Below are 26,506 nucleotides of genomic sequence, written 5' to 3'. Positions count from 1 at the left end.
CCTCGATTTACGTGACTGCCATAAGACCGTGAAGCATGGCGGAGGCAAAGTTTTGGTCTGGGGGTGTTTTTCTGCTAACGGCCTAAGTCTAATACATCGAAACGATGGAATAATGGACCGTTTCATGTATAAAAATATCCTGATGTTATGTTACCTCATGCTGAATGGAATATGCCAATAAAATGGGTTTTTCAGCAAGACAACGATCCGAAACACACTGCAAAAGTAGTCAAGCAGTGGTTTCAAGACAACCATCTATCGGTGATGGATTGGCCGCCTCAATCTCCGGATCTCAACCCTATCAAGAACCTGTGGGAGATCGTCAACCGCAGAATTAATCGTGAAGGTGTTCGAAATAAGGATCAACTGTTTGAACAAATCCAAAAGGCCTGGGCAGCGATTCCACAAAGTTTCAATGATCACCTGATCGAATCTATGCCTTGAAGATGCAAGGCTGTGATCGACAACAAAGGATTCGCCACGAAATATTGATAGCGAAATAAAGCTTGGTCAACATTTTTTCGAGTTGCACTTGTTTTGTCTAGAAGGAAATCAACTTTTTTTACTACTTTTGATTAATTTATTAATTTTCGTGTACAAATAATGACCTTTGTGATGAATAAAACTTGAAGAACTTTGTCTCTAAACAGTTACATAGTTATTTCTCTAAATTGAAAAAATGCAGCACTTTTATATAAAGAAACTAAATTAGCATTATTTGGTTGCACTCGTTTTGTCCGATACTGTATATATATATATTAAATGGTAACATCTTGTATGAGATTTGGAATAATTTAATGTATGAACATCATTAAATACGAGTTCTATCAATACTAATTTCTTACTAATTTAAGAAATTTAAAATCATATTTTTTAATTTAAATAATATTTGAACATATTTTATTGTGAATAATTCAATAATGCAAATAATGCGATTAGAACATTTATATTCATTATTATTATATTTATTATTGTATTTAAAAAGTTCTGTACAAGATAAACCTGCAGTTAGGCGGCGTTAAATAAATTTATTTTTGAATTATTTGCACTGTCGTCTGTGGAGCTTAAAAAACTTCCAGAATGTTTATGAAAAGCCAAGTAAGTAAATTTCAAAATAGTTTTTTTTATGTTGGAACTCGCGGAGGAAAAAAAATCAGTTATGCTGCTGACCTAGCTTAAAAATCTATACTATCTTCATTTACCAAAGGGTCTATTTCGCAATCTTTATCATCAAGTGAACAAATCAAAATTTTCAATCATAAATTTTAAGAAATTTGTTTTTACTTAGTGTATGTTTTATTAAATTCTAAGCATTTTATAAATAAATGTATATTTATAGCAGTGTAAATAAATTTGCATCGAAAAAATTCATCATTCAAGGTAGTAGTGATTGCGGTATTTAGAGCGAGTGGGAATCTGTTGGGGTTTCTGCTATTGGTGCGAGATAATTTAGTAGTTATCAGATGGTTTGTGTCAGCAAAGATCTTTTTAAGAATATTAATACAGGTTTTGTCTAGTAACTCTTCAATGTCAAAACAAATATTGAAACGGCTCGAGTTGGTTGTATCAACTCCGATGATGTGTAAGACATTTTTGTGGAAATGTTTTATCTCTTTTTTTGCTGCAAGACTAAAAGGAAAGTCTATGAAAATGATTGAAGAGGTTTGAAAAAGTGGAAGAGAGATACTTATAAAGATTGGAAGAGTTGCTCCAACTGACGATCAATGCTTATGGTCAACTTGTTGTACGGTATCAGACAAACGCAACCACAAGATTTTTAATTTAAGAGATTTATCAGTCAAATAGAAATTTCTGCATCAAAAGAATAATCTCATGCTCTAGAAAAGTTTTACAGTTACAAAAAAAATGTTTTTTTAAATGGAAAGGAAGATGAAATTAAAAATCAGTGTTGAAAGATGGATCAGTGTTGAGAGATTTTGCGTAATTTTATTAATTTTTCTCAGAATAAAAAAACAATTTGTGCGGCTGTGGCGCAGTGGTTAGAGCGCTTGCTTTATAAGCAAGAGATCCAGGTTCGAAACGAGCCTTGGACATATTTTCGCGTCATGGTAAGGAAGGAGGCGTGAACTTTCTGGTTAAATGCACATCCGCGGTGCTCTGTGACAAGACCGTTAGGTCTTCTTGGGGCACCTAAATAATAGTATAAAAAAAATAATTTATTATAGAGTCATGGAAGAAAACATGCTTCTTGCTACTGTACTGGTACAATTAGCTCATCAGGTGAATTGAACACTTTTACCTTCTTAAGTTCAGATTACTATCAGTACCAAGATGCAGGATATCCTTATAAGACTATGGAATTATTTAATAATTTTATGAACCCATGTTCGCTTGAGGAAGATTCCAGAAAATTTATTCTTGACACTCCCTCCACCGGAACTTCACATGTATGAGCATGTTGTAACAAAAATTGTTGATACTTATTGTCAATAAGGGTCTGAAATCCTTTTTTATGGGTATAATGTTATAATGGTGGGGGATTGGATAGACCCAGCTGTGGTAACGTTCTCAAATTATTGGATGAAATGATGCTGAAACACCAATTCTGTTATATCCCTGCATCAAAACCCTGCAAAAGTTTAGTACATGTAACAACCATGTATATATATATACAAACTTCTTTGACTTTTCTCCGAGCAAACATGCAGGGCTGTACATAAAAATTTACCATTCATGAGATTTGTTAGATTTAATTAAAATTGGTCAACTAGCCCCGCTCTTCCCTAATAAAGTTATCATCCTTGATTGCGATATAATTTAGCTTTTTAAATAAATTTTTTATTGGTGTGGAGGTATGGAAAGTTATTTAATAAGCTGTTCGATTTATTTTATTTGCAAATTTTTTATAAAAGATAGAAATTAGAAATTATTAACGGCAAATTAATTAATCTGCCAATTATATTAAAACAGCAAAAAGAAAAAAAAAACTTGATTCTTTTTTTCTTTTCTTGCATTGCGTTGCCATGCGACGAAAAGTGCAATTTTTTATATTAGGCAAAAGCGTGAAATCGTTTATTTAGAATTAGACGATAAGAAAAGGAGATAATTGGAAAAAGAAATTCAAGTAAAGAACATTTTTTTTGCAGAAATTTTCAGTTAGTTAGTAATTATTTTTGTTTTAATATTGTGTTTTTAATATTGTATTTTTTGTTTTAGTATTGTGTATAATGTTATGAAGGTGAAATGGCAATGTTTTATACTGTGCATTTAAATATTTGTTTTATTCTGAGCTATACAAACCTGCAGTGGCGGACAGGTCCAGGGTGTTGGAGTGCAATTGCATTCTGGGCTCCCTCCCTTATAACAAAGTGGACATCTTTGGTCTACAGATGCAATGACTTAAAAATTTAACAGTATGCTAGTTAATCATCTGTTTGTCTGTATATTTTAATTCATACTAATTTTGTTACTATTTATTTTTCTCATTATCTTATTTATTCATAGCTAACTGTATTCACTTTATTTAAAATTTATTAATTTATTAATAATATATTTTTTGTTTTTATTATTAAATATTTATTACTATATGTTTTTATAATTAACATATTTATTATTATATATATTTATGATTATCATTATATAGTTTTATTTGTTACTGTATAGATTTTTTAGGATAATATCATAATAAATATTATTTAATATTGATTTGTATTATTTTAGTTTAAATATTAGTATTTTATCATTCTGTCTTTCTAATTTAACAATATTATAAATTATTGTTTATTCATTGAAAGATAATCTACTATTATATTATTAACTAATATACTATTTAATCGTTGTTAAATGTATATATATAAATATAATCTATGTTAGTTAGTTGAATGTTGTTATATGTTATTTACCTATTTGTTATTATACCTAGTATTTTAATATTTACTATTAATAAATTATCGCTAAGTATAAAACTTTATTAAATTATTATAAACATTTATTATAACATTAACTTTAGTTTTTTTCTTATTAAAACATATATTTAAATTGATTAACCAAAATTACGTAAATATAATAGCAATATTTATTTATTAATATTATATTGACTTTGTCTTATTATCTTAATTGTTTAGCTTAATATTTATTAATTTATTTTGAATACTTTGTATTATAATTAGTTTAGTATTTGATTCTTTTATATAGTTACCTTTAAATCTTATACATAACAATACATTAACTTTACCACTTTACTCATTCAATAAACTCTATTATTGAAAGTTTTCCTTGCATTGTATGCCACAAAAATGTTGCTAAAAATCACAAATCTATTCAGTGTGACAAATGTAATTGCTGGGTACACATCAAATGCAATAACATTAGTAGCAAACAGTATTCTGATTTAATTTCTGATCCACAGACCTGGTTCTGTATTATTTGTGATCCTCAACCTAGTTCAATCAAAACACTTAATTTAAATGTTTCAACTAATTCCCCCTAATTTAAGTTATTTGTTTAAATGTCTAAACAAAGTAAACAATTGTGTCTTAGATTGTAAGTACTACAATGTTGATGATTTTAATGCCTTAGATCTTAACCTAAACCCATTAAATTTCTTACACTTAAATATTTCCTCACTTTCTTTTCATATAGATGAGTTCAAATCTTTAATTATTTCCTTTAAATTTCCTCCCTGTGTTATTGCTGTGTCTGAGACAAGGCTGAAACAACATGTATCACCCTTCGGTAATGTAGAAATTGAAAATTGTGTGATAGAACATACACCAACTGAGTCCAGTTGTGGCGGTGCCCTACTTTACATTAGTTCTACTTCTATATATAATAAGAGAGATGACCTTTTATTGTACAAAGCACATGAACTTGAATCAGTTTTTATAAAAATAATAGATCCTAAAGGAAAAAATACAATCGTTGGTTGTATCTACCGTCACCCTTGCATGTCAATTCATGATTTTAATAAAAAAAATTTTCTTAATTTTTTGGAAAAACTTACAAAAGAAAATAAAAATGTTATGCTTATGGGTGACTTCAACATTAATCTTTTTAATTATGAAAACTCGCCTGAAATATCATTTTTCATTAATAATATGTGTTCAAATGCTTTTTTTCCTTACATTTCATTGCCAACGAGAGTCAATGTAAATTCAAAAACTCTAATTGATAATATTTTCATTAATTTTCACTCTAACAACATTATATCAGGTAACCTAATAATTTCCATCTCAGACCATTTAGCACAATTTGTTCAAATCCCAAGTTTTCACTCCAAATATACAACAAAAAAGATATACAGAAGGTGTATACGAAGGTTCAACAATGATGCTTTTCTAGATAATGTTAAGAGTATTCCTTGGTCCCAATTAATAAAAGAAGAAGACGACCCTAATCAATCTGTTAATTATTCATGCAAAATTTTGAAAATATTCTTAATATACATGCGCCATTAAAATCTCTTACAAAAAAACAAATTAAATCTAAAAGTAAGCCGTGGATAACTCAAGGCATTTTGAAGTCAATTAAAATAAAAGAAAAACTGTACAGAAAATTTCTCAATCATTCGTCAACTATAATAAAAGAAAGAACATTTAATTTATTTAAAGCATACAGAAATAAAATCAGTAATTTATTAAAAATAAGTAAAAAAAAACTTTAGTTCAAATTTCTTTCAAAACAATTTACACAATATGAAAAATACATGGAAAGGAATTAGAGAAATAATTAATATTAACAACAGTTTCACAAAAAAACAGTCTATTAATCTTATGATCAACAACAACTTAATTATCGATAATAAAACTATTGCTAATTCATTTAATGATTATTTTTTAAATATATCAGTGAATATTTCTGAAAAAATTGAACCTTCAATTAATAAATTTAACGATTTTGTTAAAATCCCAAATTTTAACTCATTTTTCCTTTCACCTGTTACAAAAGAAGAAATTGAAACAATTATTTCCGTAATTAATGATAGGAAAAGTATTGGCCCTAATAGTCTTCCCACTTTAATTCTTAAACTATCTTCAAAAATTATATCTGAACCAATCTCTAAAATGGTTAATAACTCATTTAAAAAAGGAATTTTTCCTGACGTTTTTAAGATCGCTAACTTTATTCCAATTCACAAAAATGGGTCAAAGCTTGAACCATCTAATTACAGACCTATTTCTTTGTTATCCAACATCGGAAAAATATTTGAAAAAACTATGCACAAAAGACTGTACAGCTTTTTTGATACCTTTAATTGCTTCCATAAATTACAATACGGATTTAGACGTAATCATTCTACTACACATGCGCTAATTGATTTTACAGAAACTTTAAGAAACGCCCTTGATAAAAATAAGTTTGTTTGTGGTGTTTTCCTTGACCTGCAAAAAGCATTCGACACAGTAAGTCACGATGTTCTTCTTGCCAAATTACAATACTATGGTGTACGTGGAATTCCACTTAAATGATTAAAATCCTACTTAAATAACAGACTTCAATACGTTACAGTTAAGGAAACATCTTCAATAACTAAAACTATAATTTCGGGAGTCCCATAAGGGTCAATATTGGGGCCTCTGCTTTTCCTTGTATACATCAACGAACTAAACACCTGCATTAATAATGTTTTAACATACCATTTCGCCGATGACACTAACCTGTTAATTGTTGAAGATTCGCTTGAAAAAATGCAGTTAAAAACTAATGAGGCCATATTTTCTGTTATTAATTGGCTCAGAGCAAATAAAATTTCACTAAACGCTACAAAAACTAAAATAGTTGTCTTTTAAACCAAAACCCCAAAAAACAAGGAACAATGCACTTTTAACATTAATGGAAAAATATTAACTACGTCAAAAACTGTGAAGTATCTTGGAGTTTGGCTGGATGAGAGCCTTTCTTTTAAGTACCATCAAACTTACTTACAGACTAAGCTAAGCCGATCAGTTGGAATGTTAGCCAAGATCAGACATTTCGTAAATTTTGAAACACTTATGAGTATTTATCATGCTATATTTAGATCGCACCTTAGGTATGCGTGTCAGATTTGGGGTAAAAAAAAAGGTCCGTTAAACCAGCTAGTTTCACTTCAAAACAAAGCCCTTAAAATTATTCACTTTCAAAATTTCCTATTTGACAATGTTTCTCTACTGTATAAATTGTCTAAAATTCTTCGGCTTAACGAGAATATTACTTATTTAAATTGTTTATTTGTATGGGATTATCTTCATGATAATCTTCCAATTTCCTTCAAGAACTTTTTCCTTCAAATATGCAACAAACATTCTCACTTTCTAAGATCCTCTTCATGCAACAATATCTTTGTAGAACATACTAGGACAATAAAATTTGGCAGCGAATCAATTAAACATCAGTGCACCAATGCTTGGAACAATCTCCCTCATTCTTTTAAAACTGAAAACTCAATTTCTCGATATAATTTTCTCAATAAATTAAAAAAACACTATTTGGATAGGTACTAGAATAATAACTTCATTTGGATAGGTACTAGAATAATAACTTCATTAAAAGCAATATATCACTGTTAATAGTCTTATTAAAAATACTCTCTTGTATACTTTATTTATATATTTTTTTTTTTAGAATCTTTACATTTATGTACAGCTTTTTTGTCGTCCTAGTACAATGATTGAATGTGTATGTGCGTATGCCTGTGTGGGTATATGTATGGATGTGTGGGTATATGTATGTGTGCAAATGTGTGTATATGTGTATGTATGTGTGTTGTGTGTTAATATGTGTGTGAATGTGTATGTATATTTATGTATGTGCGTATGTAGATAAGTATAGACATATTTAAATATACCATTGTTATTATTATTATTACCTTTATTTTTATTAATATCATTATTTTTATTAATAACATTATTTTTATTGTTATTAATACCATTTTTATTATATTAGTTGTTATTAATGTTATTATTATTGTTAACGTTATGATTTTTAGAGTCGTTGTTATTTTATTCTTATGTTCTTTATTATTATATTCATTATTATTAAGTGTTTACGCATCATTAGTAATTATACTATTTGTAAACATCCTTGAATTGTAAAATCATGTAATTCAGAATATATTGATTGATTGATTGATAGTTATGTTTATTCTCAGTAATCTCACGCAATAAAATGAACAAAAGAGTATTAACTCAAAGTATTTAATTTTTAAGTTAACAATTTCTTTAATATGATTGTCACCGTGGGAGATATGTTACCTAAAAAACCAGTTATTTCAATAATTTGTTTTTATTTCAGCACAAAATTTAACAAAGAAATACATTTTGTATAATTATCAATGTTGATTTTGTGGGAATTCGAAACTTCATTTTGCAATAGCGCTATTAATATATTTTTTAATTAATAAGTATATACAATATATATATATATATATATATATATATATATATATATATATATATATATATATATATATATATATATATATATATATATATATATATACAAGAAAAAATATATACAATAAATAATTGTATATATTTTTTCTTGGAACTTACTATTACGCAATTGTAATTGTGAAGTGGAACGCCTTGTATATACGAAAAGTTGTAAAACTTTTGATTTTTTTTTACAGTGTTTACGTTTTTAAATAACTTAAAGTATTTTAATACATTATTAGACATGTCTAATAATTTCTATTATTATAGACATTATTAGAATTGTCTAATAGTGATAAGGCTAATAATGTCAAGATGTATGTCTAAATTGTATAATTATATATTATTATATAAATATTATAACCAGATATATTATAAATATGTTATATCTGGTTCACTGAAAAAAAAACAAGAGAAAACATAAACTGTTATCTACATGCCGGTCAACGAGCGTATCGTGTGATAATGAACTTGAAGAAGATGGTAAAACAACAGGTGAATTGAAAGACTATTTTATTTCGCCTTTTGTAAATGAATCAGTCATTACAAAACTAGATTTAATTAAAAAATATCTTGTTCAACCATCGCTAACTGATGGAACTATTCTTCCATTTAAATCAACCAAAACGTTTTACCGTACAAAGCCAAATGGTGACCTTGTTCAACAAAAATGGTTGTCATATAATATAAAAAATAAATGTCTCTATTGCTCTACTTGCATGACATTTTCGACCAACAGAGAAAGTTCATTTTAAATAGGTATCAGACTAAGGCTACTATATATTATATTATAACAAATATTAGTTTTATTTTATTCATTATTTACTTTATTTTATACATTTTACTCATTATAACAAAAATTAGTTTTATTTTTTATGTAAGTGTTATTGGTGTTATAATAATATAGTTGGTAGTTTGGTGCTAAACCCACCTTCAATCCTAGCATCTTCACTTAGATTTATTCTTATTGTTCATAATTATTTCAATTTTATTATGAATAATTTATGCCAGTTTTAACTATTAGAGGACAGCTCAGAAGTCTTTAGAAATTTTTCGAAGCGTTTTCTTGATTTATTTTCATTTTCATTGTTCTAGATTTCAATTTTAGCATTAAGACTCTATACAACAGGCTTATCAAACATGAAACTTCAATGAATCATGCAAATGCAGTTCAAGCGCTATTCCGTTGTTCAGTTGGTATAGACGTAGAAATATTAATATAAATAGTTAAGCTTGTTGCTAATTGTGATCCAGTGCTTTTCAATCATTTACTGCATTGTAAACAAGTTAAAATCGAAAAAAATACAAAAAGGGAAACAAAAGAAGCAGAAGTTATGGTCACGGTCATGGCCGAGGTAGTTTGGTAACAATGCTTTCAAAAACAATAATTAACAAAATAATAAGTATAATTGCTACATTAATACAAATCAAAAGATAACATTAAAAGAGCTAGAGTATTTTCGTTAGAAGTGGATTCCACACCAGATATTAGTATTTTATATCAGTTGTGTGTATGTGAACGATATGTTGTTGATGGTTGTGTTCAAGAAAGAATTTTATGCTTAATTTCATTGAGTTCCTCTACCGACGAAAGTTTATGGCCTGATACACAGTATCAGGCCATAAATACTGAGTTCACGAAATTAAGTTCGGATTTGAAGAACATCATAGGAGAGTCCAAAAAATTTAAAGGACCAAATCACCCACGTCAATTTTCACTCGCAATAATAAACTCCGTTGTCTTCAACAAGATGAAACAGTAAAAGTTAAGCACTAAAAGAAATCACTCATAAAGTTAAAAATTCTGATTATAGTAATCACCATCTTACACATTTAGTTAAAGTTCTTCATTTCTTTGGTTACAGCAAAGACATAGATCCTACAACTGCAACAACTGCATAAGATCTTATATCACAATGACAAAAATTTTAAAACAATTTTAACAGCTTTTATATTCTTAAGCATTTTTAGAATGACAACACCTCAAAATATATGCAAACTAAAATCTTGATTACGTTTCAGCATGGAATCAAATTATAAAACTAATTGTTGACACAAATTTGCCGAAATTATAAAGAGACTGGACAATTTACAGAAATAATTGATAATGAAACGGAAGATTTCGAACACTTTGTTATTGAATTAAAATTTCCTGAAAAACGAAAAAAGACTAAAAAAGGAATGCCTGAAGAACTAGCATCGGATGAAGTCCCAGATGATCAAATATTAGCATTTAGAGTTAATGTATTTAGAGTTGTATTCAACAATTTAAAAATGATATTAAAAAATAGATATGGAAAAAATGAAGAACTTTTTCAAACATTTTGATCCTAAGAAGTTTTAAGATATAAACAGTAGAGTTTTAACTATAATGGAAACAAAATTTATTTTTAAAATGAAACAAATCTAAAATTTATTTTTAAAATGGCTAAAATTGATGTGTTTACATTAAGAGAAAAACTTGATCATTTTGCATCTTCATATGATAATTTTTTGTCTGTAGAAGGTGAATTTTTGAAAATGGTGAACAGTTCTGAAACAATATTCTAGGATTCAATATTTTATTTATGAAAATAAAGATAAGGAAGTTGAAGAGGATGATAACAATAATACTGAACTAGAATACCAAAGTTTAGGTACAGAGTCGGAAGACAATGATTTTTTTAAATTGCATTCCATGTGCATTTAATTTGCTGCACAAATTTAACTTTCACACAAGTTCATATAGGAATCTATACTTGGCATATAAATACATCTTGATGCTAGCATGCACTCAATTTAACTGTGAAAGAGCATTTTCAAAATTAAAAATTGGTTAAGATCAGCCATACACCTACACTTGCTCGAGTCATTACTTCTGATAAGTACTAAAACAGAGATGCTTCCTTACTATAAAACTGTTATAGACACATTGGCAGTTTCATCTTAAGTACTTTGGAAATTGTTAACATAACTAATGATTGTTTGACACTTGACACTGTTTGTGTTTAATATATTACATATATATATATATATAAATATATATATATATATATATATATATATATATATATATATATATATATATATATATATATATATATATATATATATATATATATATATATTAGTAATTTAAACTGTTTGATTTTTATTTATTACTTAATATATCAGTTTTGGATCATATTTGTATACATTTATAACAGTTTGTATTTTTTATAAATAAAATTTAACTTGAATTTTATATTAATTTGTTAATTCCAGATGTTAAAAAAGTAAGGTTAGAAAAATAGAGAATAATATAGATAATATAAAATAATATAAAATAAATACAAAAATTATAGTTACATCAGGCGGTTACAAGCGGTCTCCCTGTACCCACAAGCATTCTCGGCTTCTTAACCCCTAGTCCGCCCCTGACAAGGATTTATAAAATTTATATATTTATCATTAACAGCGTTAATCAACTTACATATTTGATATAACGCATCTTGTATTTATAACGTTTTATTTTATTTATTTGTTTTTCGTTTATCTTCAAATATATACTCTTGAAGAAAGTTTCTTATTTTGTTAGATTATTATTATTATTATTATTATTATTATTATTATTGTCATTATTATTATTATATATTTAGATTATTATTATATATTTGTATTTTAAATATTGACACGAAATGCTCTTTTAAAATGTAATAAAAAAGGATAAAAAAAGAAACAGAAAAAAGCAAAACAACAATAACAAAATATCAACTTTAAAACGTTAATATTAATAATATAGTACAATATATAATAATAATAACAATAATACTAACAACAACAATAATAATGATCATAATAATAATGATAGTATTATGATTTTGCTTTGAAAGTTGAATTCTATATTTCTCTAAACTATATTTGATATTTCTCCATATCTCTAAGATAAACTTTCAAGTAAAGATGTTAAGATGTTTGCAAAAAGTTTAAAAACTAAATGCAAGAAAATTACTTTTGATTTAAAAGTATATAAAATATTAAATAATGGTTGAAAAATCTTTTTAACTTTGATTGATTCTGAAATTTAAGGATTAACAAAAAAAATTTGAATTTCTTTCTTTATAAAAACTTTTTAAAAGAGCTTTAAAAGATTAGAAAAAGATTATGTAAGAATTTTGCATATGATATAAAAGTACCTGAACAAATTTACTCAAAAAATTGAAATAACACTGTTTATAAGAATATATGTCTGTTTATAGGAACAACCTTAAACATTCTTTTGTATTAAAATGAATATCGACAATAAAGAAATACTTTCAATTTAGAAAGCATCCAGAACATTAAACCATACATTTATTAAATGGTGAGAAAATGAGTAAGTTACCAAAGACAAAGCGATAAGTTCTTTCAATAACTTTTTGATCTTAGAAAAAAATAAGAAAAAAGGTTTCAAATTAAAAAAGTATTTTGTTAAATTAAGTGCAAGTTGTATTACATCAAAAATTTTAACAACTAAGAATCGATATCTAGAGAAAATACAAACAAATTAATTGCTTTCTTAATATAGTATAAATTTAATTTAAAATGTTAGATTCAAAGCAGGTCTTTTTTTTTAAATTATTCGAATTTTTTTTTTTAATGTTTTTGTTAATTGTATTAAAGATAATATCTAGTTATTGTAATATTTAATAACAACTGTTAAAAAAAAAAAGAAGCGGTGTTTCACAGATGTTCTAACAAAAAAGCTAAACAAAAATAATATTCTGAATGAATGGGCTTAACGATCAAATATTTTAAGCGAATGATTGATAAACGATTTAGGCGCTTATTTAAGACAAACGCGAGAGGAAAAGCCACAAAAAAAATTTCGAAGTGAGTTATTTATGTTAAAACCATTTTTAAAATAGAAATTTAAAATAAAAGTTGTCTTTTGGGGAAAATTTATTTGTTTTTTTTAAGTAATTAAGTATAACTTAGCAAATTGTAGAAACTAATATTAACTTTTAAGAAATTAAATATTTACTTCTTTTTTTTTAATATTTTATAATTAATTTTAAAATAAGATTTAAAATTAATAATATAGATGTGTATAAAGCTAAAGTTACCTTTGATTTTATAATATTTGTTTTTTACAATATCACATTTTATAATAATATAATAATTAAAACTAAATAAAAGTCAGTCATCAAAACAAACGCATATCTAATTTAGATGCTTAAATTAAATGCCTTTGATACAATCAAATGCTTTAGTAAAGCATTTGATTGTATCAAAGCATTTAATTGGTAAAATTTCTAAATTTATAATTATGTTTAGATTTCAACGATTTTAAAAATGTTCTTGGAATGGTTAGTTGTATGCTGTCCTGTGTTTTTTCTATTGTCTATCATTGTTTATAAAGTTTTCAAGCTACCAAAACAAGATCTTGGACGTGTGAAAAAGTTGTTGTTTCCTAATAACACGCCTGTAATTATTGCACATAGAGCTGGTAAAGACCAGGCTCCAGAGAATACTCTTCTTGCAATTGAAACGGCTTATAAAAATGGGGCTACGGCAATTGAAGTTGACTTATGTTTTACAAAAGATAAAGTACCGGTGTTGCTTCACGACGACACTCTTGATCGGACGACTAACGGCACGGGTTTAATTTGCAAAACATCGTATAAAGATGTGTTACAACTCAACGCTGCTGCTAAATTTGGTCGTTCTGTTAAAAATGTGGTTAAAGTTCCAACTCTAAGTGAAGCAGTACAGTTTTGTGTAGAAAAAAACATAATCATTGATTTGGATGTAAAATCAAATTCTATGGAAACTGTTGAAACCCTTAAATTTCTGCAAAAAACAGTTCCTGGTGTGACTGACATAATTTTTGTAACATCATTCCATGCTCATATACTTTACGCTGTGCGACGTCATTGCCCTGACTTCTTAATAGGAATTATTTGGGATCCAACATATATTGTGTATACATTTACCGGTGACGAAAACTATAAAGGATGGTTTGCTCCTTTATATTGGTGTCTCGATATTATATATGGATTTTTAGTGCATTCTTTTATACCAGATTTTCTTGGAGTCTCTTTAGTATCAATTGAAAAAGATATGCTATCAAAAAATTACGTTGAGAAATGGAGAGCTAAGGGAATTGAAGTTGCTGCTTGGACTGTAAATAAGTTAATTGAGAAAAACTTTTTGCTTCATCTTGGTGTTCCTATTATTACTGATTCTATTGAAAAGTTTCAATGACCAACTTATTTTTTATAAAATTGAGTTTGTGTTTTATCAAAAAAATTTGATTACATGTAAAAAATTATATATAAAAGTATTAATACTACAAAATAAAAAATTAGATAAAGCACCTGAAAAAAAATGTTATTCAAAATTATTATTTCCAGTGTAGGTAAAACTATGCTTAGTGCGAAAAATATACTACTAGTGTACTAATCATATCACGATAACTATTACTCCCTCTGTTCCAAAATACTGCTTCGATTTGCATTCAATGTAAAAAATTGTTCAAAATAAATTATATTTTTAATTAAAAACATTTTTTATATAATTTTTAGATCCTTTTCTATAATATTATGAACAATTCATGGCAATAATATTATCTTTTACCACCGCACCATTAATTTCTAAAAAGGATGATTTTCTACGAAATATTTTGATCCGAAATACTGTTCCGATTTGTTAAAAATGAATTATAAACTTAAAAATTTAAAAAGATTGTAACATTTTTAGTGGAAAAATATATATAGTATTAGCTTTTGAAAAATTCTTATTTTGTATTAAATTATTTAATAGTGGTTAAAGCCAACAAAAAAATCAAGATAAATTGCCAGCACTCTAATTGCATTTACTGCAATAACAATAAACTTAGAAACAGATAACATTTTGGTTTAAAATGATTTCAAACGTGTTTTGAATATTTTTAAATGAATAAAAGAGAACAAATAATCTGGATTTTTTCTTTTTTATTATATTATTATATGTAAGCATGTGTAAGCAAAGAGATTTTCAAAAGTAAGATAGATTATTATTCGGTATGTGCATATACTACTTGCTGCATATGCTGCTGCAAAAAATCCTAAACTAATATATAAAGTACGACAAAAAACGTAATTTGTAAAAAAAAAAAATCTTTTTGCAAAAATCTAGAGGAGGTGCAAGGCCCCCTCGGAACTCCCATCATCGTGGCCCCTAATAAACATTTTCAAATAATTTTTTTCTTTTCTAAATAAGTCATTTTATTAAAGATATTTGATTTTTTTCTCATCAAAATTAGGAATAAAATCAAATCGGAATAGTAATTTGGAACAAAAAAAAAACGTGAAATCGGAACAGTATTTCGGAATGGAGGGAGTATTAGATTAAGTCAAAACAATATCCACCAATTAAAAAGTAATCTTAGAGTTATTATAAAACCTTGACTCTGAAGTGTTCGAAGGTATTCACCGAAAGTGTTCAAAGGTGTTCATAGAGGTGTTCATAGTAAATAAAAAACAAAAAGTAGAAATAATGGTTTCTATTTTTTAAAGTTGCTTAAGTAACTATTTTAAATTATACTTTTATAATTAATTTATAAAATTATTTAAATTATACATAGAAATTGTTCGAAGGTGTTCATAGAAAGTGTTCGAAGGTGTTCATAGAGGTGTTGATAGAAAATAAAAAACAAAAAGTAGAAATCATGGTTACTATTTTTTTAAGTTGTTTAAATACAGAGTGTGGAAAAAGTTCCCGTACAAAAGTATAAATTCCTTCGTATTCTTTTAGTATTTTTTAGTATTATTTTGTTTTAAATTAAATTTAAAGGGTAATTTATTTTTTGTCTTGTACAGGAACTTTTGCTGTTTTTGCTGTTTATTTATTTATAAAATTATTTAAATTATACTTATAAAAAACCACAGTGTTTTTTATAAGTTATCGTGTGAATTTCATAAATATTATTTTATTTTATTTTTATTTCAGCTAAAAAATAAATAATTTTCAACGAATTCATTTCAAAAATAATAAAATATAGCAAAAACATTTGCTAAAAATTACAATCTTTTTTGTACTAAAAAGCAGAAAATAAACTTTTTAATTTAAATTTTCATAGCTCAGTAAATTAAAGATTGACAGGTTTGTTTCGAAATGAACCTTGTGCAAACCTGTCAATCTTTAGTTTACTGAACTATTAAATTTAAATTAAAAAGTTTATTTTCTGCTTTTAAATACAAAAAAGATTATATATTGGTGCAACATTTATCTCAATGTTGGCTATATGTTGCTAACAATATTGCGCCAAATGTCCACCTTTTGATTTGCGCCCTAATTTTAAACGCCTATTATATCCACTAGACTATTATATCAGTGGAGAAAATTAAAGAACTTAAACGTTTTTTGCGCAGGGAAGAGTGGGGCACCATGAAACATTATAATTGTGGAGGCATGTTAGGAGTTATGACAGCTTTCTAAATCTCCTCTATCAGCACAATATTTTACCACTAATTAATAAACCAATTCGCATAACTCGTCAAACTGAAACTCTCATAGACAATATTTTTACTAATAACTTCTCGAAATATCACACTCAAAGCAGAATCATAAGAACTGATATAAGTGATCATTTCCCAATATTTTTCAAATCATATTCAATATACAAAGAAAAATCAATCAAGGAATCAAACAAATTAATAAGCGTTACAAAAAGAAAGATAGATAAAAATACCATTTCGTAACTATCTATCACTAATAGATTGGGATCAACTCATCAACTACAAAGATGCAAATAACGCTTATGAATATTTTAACTTAGAGTTCAGTGATGCGTATGAAAAAGCGTTACCAAAGCAAGAAAAAATAATTAAACTTAAAAGCTTACAAAGTCCATGGATTTCCAAAGGTCTTATTAAATCTTCTAAAAAAAAACAAAGACTCTAAGAAAAATACTTAAAAAAAAAAACTTACAAAAATGAAAACAAATACAAAAATTATAAAAACCTCTTTGAAAAAATAAAAAAACAAGCAAAAAAAAATTATTATTCTAATTTATTGCAAAACAATATTGGAATCATCTGGAAAACATTTCGAACGAATTCTTTTCTATCCTAGTATTCCAATTTTTGATCTTTTTAATAAAAATTTCAATTTTACCATATGATGTAAATATATAGCAATTTTTTCCTTGAAGAGAGAAGTTCAGATCGTTTAATTTTTCAAATATATCTGACAAATAACAAAGCTTGGATAGCCATAAGTCATTTTGAAAAAAAGCAACAAGTTCACATTTTCGTTTGGTTAAAAATATTTCAATTTCGTTCTTTGACCTCTTGACCACCATCTTTCTTCTGTATATAATAATAAAGTTGTGTACTTGTGTAAATCTGTATCCTTGCTGAGATTTGAAAATAAACAGCTGTTAAGGGCATGGCTCTTAATAAAATTTATATTCTTAACAGAATACTGAAGCACATTGTTCAATTCGGATGCTATTTTTTTTGCTGCAAGAGCTTCTCGGTGAAGAAGACAGTGAGTAAAAGTTATATGATCATAATGAGCAGCTTGAAAATAAGATTTAAAACCAATATTTTTGTCCATCAACGCTCTTGCACCACCTCTGCATATTCCACGGCAATATTATTATTCTAAACGTTCAGTTTTCATAGGACGACAAAATGACAATTCTTCCTTCACATTTTCTTTATAAACGTACCTGATATATATTAACAACTAAGCCAAATTAGTAATATCCACCCAACATTTTTCTTTGATTTTTGTAATAAGTTGCACTAATTGGTCTTTGTTAATACCAGAAATTCTATTCGCGACAGTGTCGTTCGACAAAGGAATTTTTTGAGCAATATTGCCATATTTACTTTCATGTAGTACTTCTACCATTTTAATAGCAGCAGTTAATAAAAGATCTTCTCCGATGGTCAACGGCTTTTGATTTTTAGCAATTCAGTACGAAACTTCATATGACGCTAGTAAATATTTTTCATTAACAGTGTTAAATTTTTCAAAAGACTTTTTTTTTTTTTTAAAGATTTATACAGTCTCTTTATTCTTTTGGTTTATTGACATACGAAGCATGCTATGGCTCAAGATGTCTTTTTAATTTTTATGGTTTCATAGTCTCTGCAGCCAATAATTCATTGTAGATCATACGAAGCGGTTGTTTATTACCCTTACAATTTTGAAATGTAAAGCCAAAATGAAGGAAAGACTCATCTTTTTTTTTTCCCGCACATTAGATGCCTGTTTTTCAATACTTCGTCCGGCCTGAGGAGGGTTTGTAGCGTTATCATCTGCGTCATTACCATTCTTGTTTAAGTTTAGCCATTTATTCATGGCCAAAAATTATTTTGATCTTAAACTCCGAAAAATGCATAAAAATAACATATTGCATATAATATTTGAGTAATTAATTACTGAATAAATTTAAATTTAAACTATGTTTTTATTTACCTCGTATATTTTGAACTTTATATTTATGATTTAAATTTGTATATCTTTACTGCCAATCAGTGATTGGTAACTTGTAATTACTTTGTAGTTGTAAAATAAAACATGTATAAAAATAAATAAATAAAAATAAAATAAAATCTGGTTTCGGTTGAACGTTGACGATATTGAGACGCCAAAACCAATAGCAAATATGAACATATCACAGTTTTTAATTTTATTACAATTTTGTTTTTTTTCGTATTAAATAAACTTTGTTTATAAACATAATTTGTGTTCGTAAATAAAACTCAAGTCGCACGAACTTAAGTTCGTGTTAATTAACACGTTTTTGAAATGAGAAAAAAAAAGAATTCCATTGCTGAAAAAAAAGTTCCTTTTAAACAAAAATTTTATGTATTATGTATGTATTTCGCCATAAAGAATTTTTTTACAAAATTAGACTTTTACAAAATGTATATACTGGGGCAAGAAGAAGATATGGCAAGGGTAATGTAGATACTGGGGCAAGAAGAAGACAAATTCAGTCTTATGGCCGAGCCCCTTCAAAACAAGAATAAATAAATAACAAAAAAAAAGTATTACCGTTATCACAAAGTAATATATGCATAATAATAAATACATATATAAATGCAAATATAAAAAATACTTTTTATATATACATAATTTTATTTTTTTTAAACTTTTATCTATTAAGATTTCGAATTTAAAAATAAATAAAAATGAGATAAAACATGAACATCAAAGAAAGGTAAAGATTCAGATTAAAGTCAAAAATAAATATGATCAAAAATAAAAATGATCAAATATAAATATGAAAATATTTTTTTTATCGTTTGATCAATTTAAAAATAAAAAGATAAATAAAGTTTTTTTTTTATTTTATTTTTAAATTGATCAAGGGAAGGAATTTTTTTTAACTCATTATCCAGTAACGTGTTCCATAATTTAGGTCCTCTGATTGCAATCGAGAACTTAGTAGCAGAATAATATGCTTTTGGTTGAATATAATTATTATTTGAAAATCTTGTTGGGTATAAATGATTTATTTTTTCAAAAGATGAGTTAAATAAAATGGGTGCCATTTTATTATCTACTTTGAACATAAATAGAAGAATATGATATAAAGCTTTTTAATTTTAGATATATTACTGCAACATTTGTGTAATTTAGATAGCAATGAATAAAAGAAAAATAAATAAATTTCAAACAAGTTTGATTTAACAACTGTTTGGCTTTATACAAGAGGCCTATATTTTTTGAGATTTTATTATGGATTATACGTATGTGCTCTTTCCACGTTACATTTTCATCTAAAACTATACCTAGAAACAACAAAGAACGCTCTCATTTGACACAAGAGTTATTAATAAAAAGCTCAGGAAGTTTTAAGGGAACGTTGTCTTTATCATGAAGATGATGGAAGAAAGTATATTTTGTTTTTTTAATATTTATGGACAATTTATTTGATATAAACTTTCTTAAAACAAAAAAAAAAATGATGTCTTCTATTTATTTCGTCATTTTACACATTTTACAATGTTATCTATAAATTTAAACAAATATATATATAATTACAAGCTGACTGGGGCAAGTAGAAGTCAAAATGACTTATCATCAAGCCCCTTTGTGAAATACAAAAAAAAATACAATTAAATTTTACATCTTCCAATATTACATAGAAGAGTGAAGTTAATAAGTTAAAAAAAAAAAAAGAATTGGTTAGAAATTTTAGAAGGTTAAAAAAGAACTTAAAGTTAAAAAAAGAACTTAAAGTTAAAGTCTTATGGTTGCTTTTACAGATTTAAATCTATAATAAAGGCTTTTCTAAAATGTTAACGTTTTTGAGTAATGCAGTAGTTTGCAAATATATATATAAAAGAAATAATTCTAAAAAAGTGAAAAACCATTTTACATTCTTTCAATTCAAACTTTAATTTTTAAAACCATCATCCAACACCATAATTTTGCAACGCAACCCCATTTTGGGTTGAGACCCATAGTTTAAAAAGACCTGTTATATATGTATATAAATATACATATATAATAAATATTACATATCTTACCCTACATTACATATCTTACCCTTAGGAAAAAATTACACCGTTACGTTAAAATAAAACAGCATTAGGTGAAACTTCTGTTGATATTTTGCTTATAGCTAAACTCAAGGCTGAAACTGAATATGGTAAAAAAATAATAATAATAATAAAACTTCAGTTGATAACTTCAGTTGATATCTTACTTATAGGTAAACTCCAGACTAAAACTGAATACTGGTAAAAAAAATCTTGATCATATTTTTAATAAATATTATTTTTATTTGAACATGGTTTAGCTTTTTCTGGTTCAAATTAAAATATTGGTGATTTTTCAAATGATAATTTTTAGGCATAATCACAAATTTAAAATGAATTTATCGATCTATCTTGCTCATTGTATAGAAAAAAATTTCTTCATGAGAATCAAAAAAAAATATATATTTTTTTCGATAATAGCTTTTCAATAATAGTGCCATTCCAGATTGTTCTCACAAGGAACAAACTACTTTAGCAAAAAATTATATTAAAATATTAGACAAAAAAAAACAATTTTATTTGAAGAAAGATTCATCGTACACTATCATAAGCAAAAAGAAAATCTGCTCCTCAAACATTTTAAAACAACACCTTCCTTTTTCCTCGAATGGAATGTCTAAAACCAGGTAGTCAGCTCGAATTGAAGGTGTCAATCAGATTAAATGTCAATGATTAAGGCGAATGCTTGTTGCACAGCATTTAAAATCACTGAGAAATACCTGAATAAACTTGCGTCACTTAATTTAATAACACAAACTAAAACATTACTGTATACAATTCAAAAATACATTTGAAAATTTGAATTTATTGTGATATACTTTTTGGATGACGCAGCCTTAATTAATTCATGATTTTGATTGAAGCACACCATGCTACTCTAGAAATTGAGATAACATTGAAATTCTATTAACAACATGCAGCATGCGTGAGATATGGAATCAGGTTGTGGCAGCGTGAGAAATGAAACCAGGTTGTGGCAGAGACAAAACTAGCAGAAGCAAATATTGGCAATTCAGGTAAATTTTTCAAAGTTGTCTTTCAAAATCAAAACACTTTTTGTTATTACTGACTCCGTTCAACCAGGGCTCACACTTAGATTCCAATAATTACAAGAAATTTAAAGACTTTTCTTAAAATTTTTAAACTTCCAAAGAAATTTGTGTTTCAAAAAATTTAAGAGATAAAAATTAGTTTCAGCTGCAAAACATTGTACAAAAACTTGAATGTTTAAAAAATAATTGCAATTTTTTTTGAACAAAAGTAAAAAGAGCATTTGGTAAATAAATCAATTTAAAATAAGTTCATTTTTGATATGACAAAGTTTTAACATTATTCATCGTATGATTTATTTAATCAGTTTTTTTTTATCATATTCATGTCTGCATATTAATTATTTGAATTCATTTGGATTAAAACCGCTTTACTGATTGTATTATTATTTTTCCAAAAAGAATGACCGAGGCCCAATATTGAAAAGCAGTTGTGGGGCATTGGTTAGAGCACTTTCTTTAGAAGCAAGAGATCCAGAGTTTGAAGCAAACTCTGGATCTCTTGCATATTTTGCACCATTGGTTGGGAAGAAGGCGTGAACTTCATAGTTAAATGTTCAACCGCGGTGCTCTGTGATAAGACCGTTAGGTCTTCTTGGCGCACCTAAAATAAAATTAAAAAATAGAAAAAAAAAGAAGAAAATGTAGGCTATTGACTATCACTGTAGAATTTGTTTTTGACGAAGAAGATTCAGTGATTCAATAATGATTCCAGTGTGAGTTGATGCAAAACATTAGTATTGCACATCAAAACACTAAAGTTGTTGGAGTTTAGCAGTTTTCATCTTCTTTGGGTTTTCGCGTTCTTTTTTCTGTATTTTTTTATTCTCTATTTGTAATCATATCTTAATTTGTAATTTTTCTCTTGTATAATTGTATAAAGATTATAATAAAGAACAAAAAAAATACACAAACACATATAAAACACACAAATACACATAAAACACACAAAATACACATAAAACACATGAATACACATAAACACACAAATACACATAAAATACACAAAATACACATAAAACACGCAAAATACACACACAAAAAAAAGTATTCATAAAACACACAAATACACATAAAACACACAAAATACACATAAAACACACAAAATACACATAAAACACACAAATACACATAAAACACACAAAATACACATAAAACACACAAAATACACATAAAACACACAAATACACATAAAACACACAAAATACACATAAAACACACAAAATACACATAAAACACACAAAATACACATAAAACACACGCACAAAAGATTTATTTTATTATTACAATTCATTCAATTGCTTTAAAAAAATTTTGTTGCAACTTTTTCTAATCTTTATAACAGCAGTGGTTAGAGCGTTTGCTTAAGAATCAATGACGCAGCGCAACGCATAGTACGGACGTGTATTTTTAGAAAGAAGCTTTTCAACTGAAAAAATAAAAATTAAGAAAAACGTGGCAAAAAATAATGGACATTTATGAAAATACAATCATAAAATTGTTTAACGATAAAGTAGAAAAATAGGAAATAAGATTATCATTTTTAACAGAAGAAAATAAAATTCTTAGAAGTGAAGTAGAAGACTTAAAAAAGTCCATGGAGTTCGTCAGTGAAAAGTAGGAATATTTATTAGAGGAAATAACGGTCTCTGGAAAAACATCAACTACAAAAACTATCGAAAAAAAAGTATGGCAAATTCATTTGAAAAATCATAATATACTCTAGACATCTTCATAGACTTATCAAAAGTTTTTGACACTATTGATCACGAAATTCTTTTTAAAAAACTACAACTCTTTGGAATCACAGAGAATGTATTATTATTATTAAAAAACTATTTAAAAAATTGGAAACAATTTCTTAAAATAGATTCAACCTCACCATCAAATTTATTAATTGTATCATGCGGAGTTCCACAAGGATCCGTACTAGAACCTTTGCTTTTTTTAATTTATGTTAATGATCTCTATAAAGCAAAAAATTTGACAACAATTATGTTTGCCGATGACACAAATCTTTTTTACCTGACAATAATTTACCAACATTATTCAACAAAATGAATAGTGAAACCATCAAAATTTCGAACTGGTTTAAGTCAAACAAACTATCAATAAATATCAAAAAAACTAAATGTATCCTCTTAAAGGCAGCTTCAAAAAAAAAAATCTTCTTTCGAATATACCTTCCTTGTATATTGATAATACTGAAATAAAGAGAGCTAAAGTTACTAATTTCTTGGGTGTTTACATTGATGAAAATCTCACATGGAAAAATCGTGTTATTAACCTAAACAATAAAATTGCTAGAAGTATAGGAATGTTATACAAATCAAGACCTTTTTTAAATAAATATACTTTAATTCAGTTATATTACTCATTTATTCATTGCCATACTAATTATGCTAATCCTGCATGGGGTGGTGTAAATAAAATTACACTAGAACTTCTTTATCGTCAACAGAAGCATATTGCACGTCTTATAAACTTTAAAGACCGTTTTACTCATGCGAGGCCTCTTTTACTTAAGATGAATATTCTTAATGCATATCAACTTACTGTATATACTCTTTGCTCTATGTATAAATGTAAAACTAACACTTCCCCTTAACCTTTTTATACTTTATACTCACATAAAAAAAAAAAAATCTTTGAAATAAAAACTTTATCCAACAACCTTTTTTCGCATACAAATTTTGGTAGATCTTGTATCACTTTTTGAGGAGCTTTTTTATGGAACAAAATAGTTTTGCAATATTTTGATTTAACTCAAGAGTTTACAACACATTCAAAAGAAAGCTTAAACAGATTATTTTATCTAACGATAACATACTCTTATATTTTAAATTTTTATGAAGTAAAATTTTTAAAAACCAATTCTCAGTATTTACATATATGAATGTTATACATCTTTTACGTTTATTTATTTTTACTTTCGACAAAAATATATATTTAACACAATAAATGTAACGATGCATTTGAAAAACAAAGTGGTTCTTGACGACAAGACCTTAAGGTCTTCTACGAGATCCCGCGTTCTTCCTCTTACAAACTTAATTAATCTTGTAATCATTCTATTATATTATTGAAATTATTATAATTGTAAAACGACTAATACTGTAAAACTTTTAAAGAAAGAACAAAAAATTAATAATATATAAAAATAAAAAAAAAGAAGCAAGAGATCCAGATTCAAATGCGAGTTCTGAGCATATTTTGTATCGGTAATAAAGAGGTGTGAACTTTGTATTTGAACGGGTCATTTTAGAAACACCTTGAATTATTTTTGGACAAAAAGCGCGAAACCGTGTTATCTGAAGGTAACCACAATTTTAGTACATCTTTTTTCAGTTTCAAGTATATTTGATAATTTTTTAGTATCAAGAATATTTGATAATTTTTTGGAAATCATTGTTTGCAAATTTGATACTTTTTTAGTATCAACTTGAAACTATCAAGAATATTTAATAATTTTTTGAAAATAATTATTTTTTGTTTGCAAAATTCAAATATTTTTCTTATTTCTCAAAAGTTGATTGTTTTGATTTATCTGGTTTTGAAATGACCCATTTATTCAAATGCTCATCCACGGTGCCAACTCAATGCTATTAAAGACTAAAAAATGAAGGGATTATTATAAATTGGATTATTATAAATTGGATTATTATAAATTGGATTATTATAAATTGGATTATTATAAATTGGATTATTATAATAAGGATTATTATAAATTGCACAAAATGCAATTTATTATCCCTTCATTTTTTAGTCTTTTAGTAATTAGTAATAAATTGCATTTTGTGCAATTTATAATAATTCTTTTATTTATATTAAATCTTTTTTATTTTTTAATGTTTAGTTGCATAGATATCTGGTACCAATAATATTGTTACAGTTTTCAAAATGATTATAAATAAATTTATTTTGTTAAGAATTTATTGTAGATTATTTTGTTTATTATTTGGATATGTTCCTCTTTGTTTTTTTTGTTAACATAGAATGCTATAACAAGAAAAGTCTAATTGACAGAGTTAACAAATTTATAATACCTTGCTCCAACGACCAGTTTTACAGATCTTGTTATTTGGTTTGACTATCTCTTTTTCTCTCCTAAAATAAAAGCATGGCATTTCTTGAGTTAAAAAATCAGTACAACGCTATGTAAGAAAGAAATCTCGAATTAACTAAAAGATTTTTAAATGTTTTGAATGTTTTTTACAACGCTATGTAAGAAAGAAATCTCGAATTAACTAAAAGATTTTTAAATGTTTTGAAAAATTATGCGTTAGAAAAGAGTTGATTTAGTAAAAAATATTGCGTACGTGGGCAGAGAAAAGGAGGAGGTACTAAATTAATGGTTTTACTGCAAATTAAAGTTTTAATGTAAGAATTCAATTATCTTAGACTTGAACATTTTATTACAAAGTCCTATTTCTTAAATAGATTTTTTTATTATAAACAAATTTTTACAATGGTTGTTAAACAATAATGAATTGAAAAAACCGATTTTTAATAACTTACATAAGTTCTTTCAGAAAAGATTTCAGATGAAAATCTAACATTTTCAGTTAAACTCAAAGGAGTTTACTGAATGCATCATATA

General features: G+C 26.5%; 1 protein-coding gene across 7 annotated transcripts; it reads left to right on the top strand.

Moving 5' to 3' along the window:
* The first annotated feature begins 2,982 nt into the window (after positions 1–2,982).
* Positions 2,983–14,596, top strand: LOC105849368 (glycerophosphodiester phosphodiesterase 1). Of its 7 annotated transcripts, XM_065814762.1 has the most exons (3): positions 3,034–3,085; positions 3,178–3,374; positions 13,647–14,596. In XM_065814762.1, the coding sequence occupies exon 3, from the start codon at positions 13,665–13,667 to the stop codon at positions 14,574–14,576; it is 912 nt and encodes a 303-aa protein (XP_065670834.1). In that variant the 5' UTR covers positions 3,034–3,085; positions 3,178–3,374; positions 13,647–13,664; the 3' UTR covers positions 14,577–14,596. The 7 variants fall into 7 exon arrangements, with proteins under 7 accessions (XP_065670835.1, XP_065670832.1, XP_065670833.1 ...); XM_065814763.1 differs by lacking the exon at positions 3,178–3,374 and having other exon boundaries at positions 2,983–3,085; XM_065814760.1 differs by lacking the exon at positions 3,178–3,374 and having other exon boundaries at positions 2,984–3,116.
* Positions 14,597–26,506: the final 11,910 nt, after the last annotated feature.

The sequence above is a fragment of the Hydra vulgaris genome, chromosome 12, assembly GCF_038396675.1.
Source record: "Hydra vulgaris chromosome 12, alternate assembly HydraT2T_AEP".
In the NCBI taxonomy this organism is placed as follows: Eukaryota; Metazoa; Cnidaria; class Hydrozoa; order Anthoathecata; family Hydridae; genus Hydra; species Hydra vulgaris.
This window is presented reverse-complemented; position numbering and strand designations above follow the sequence as displayed.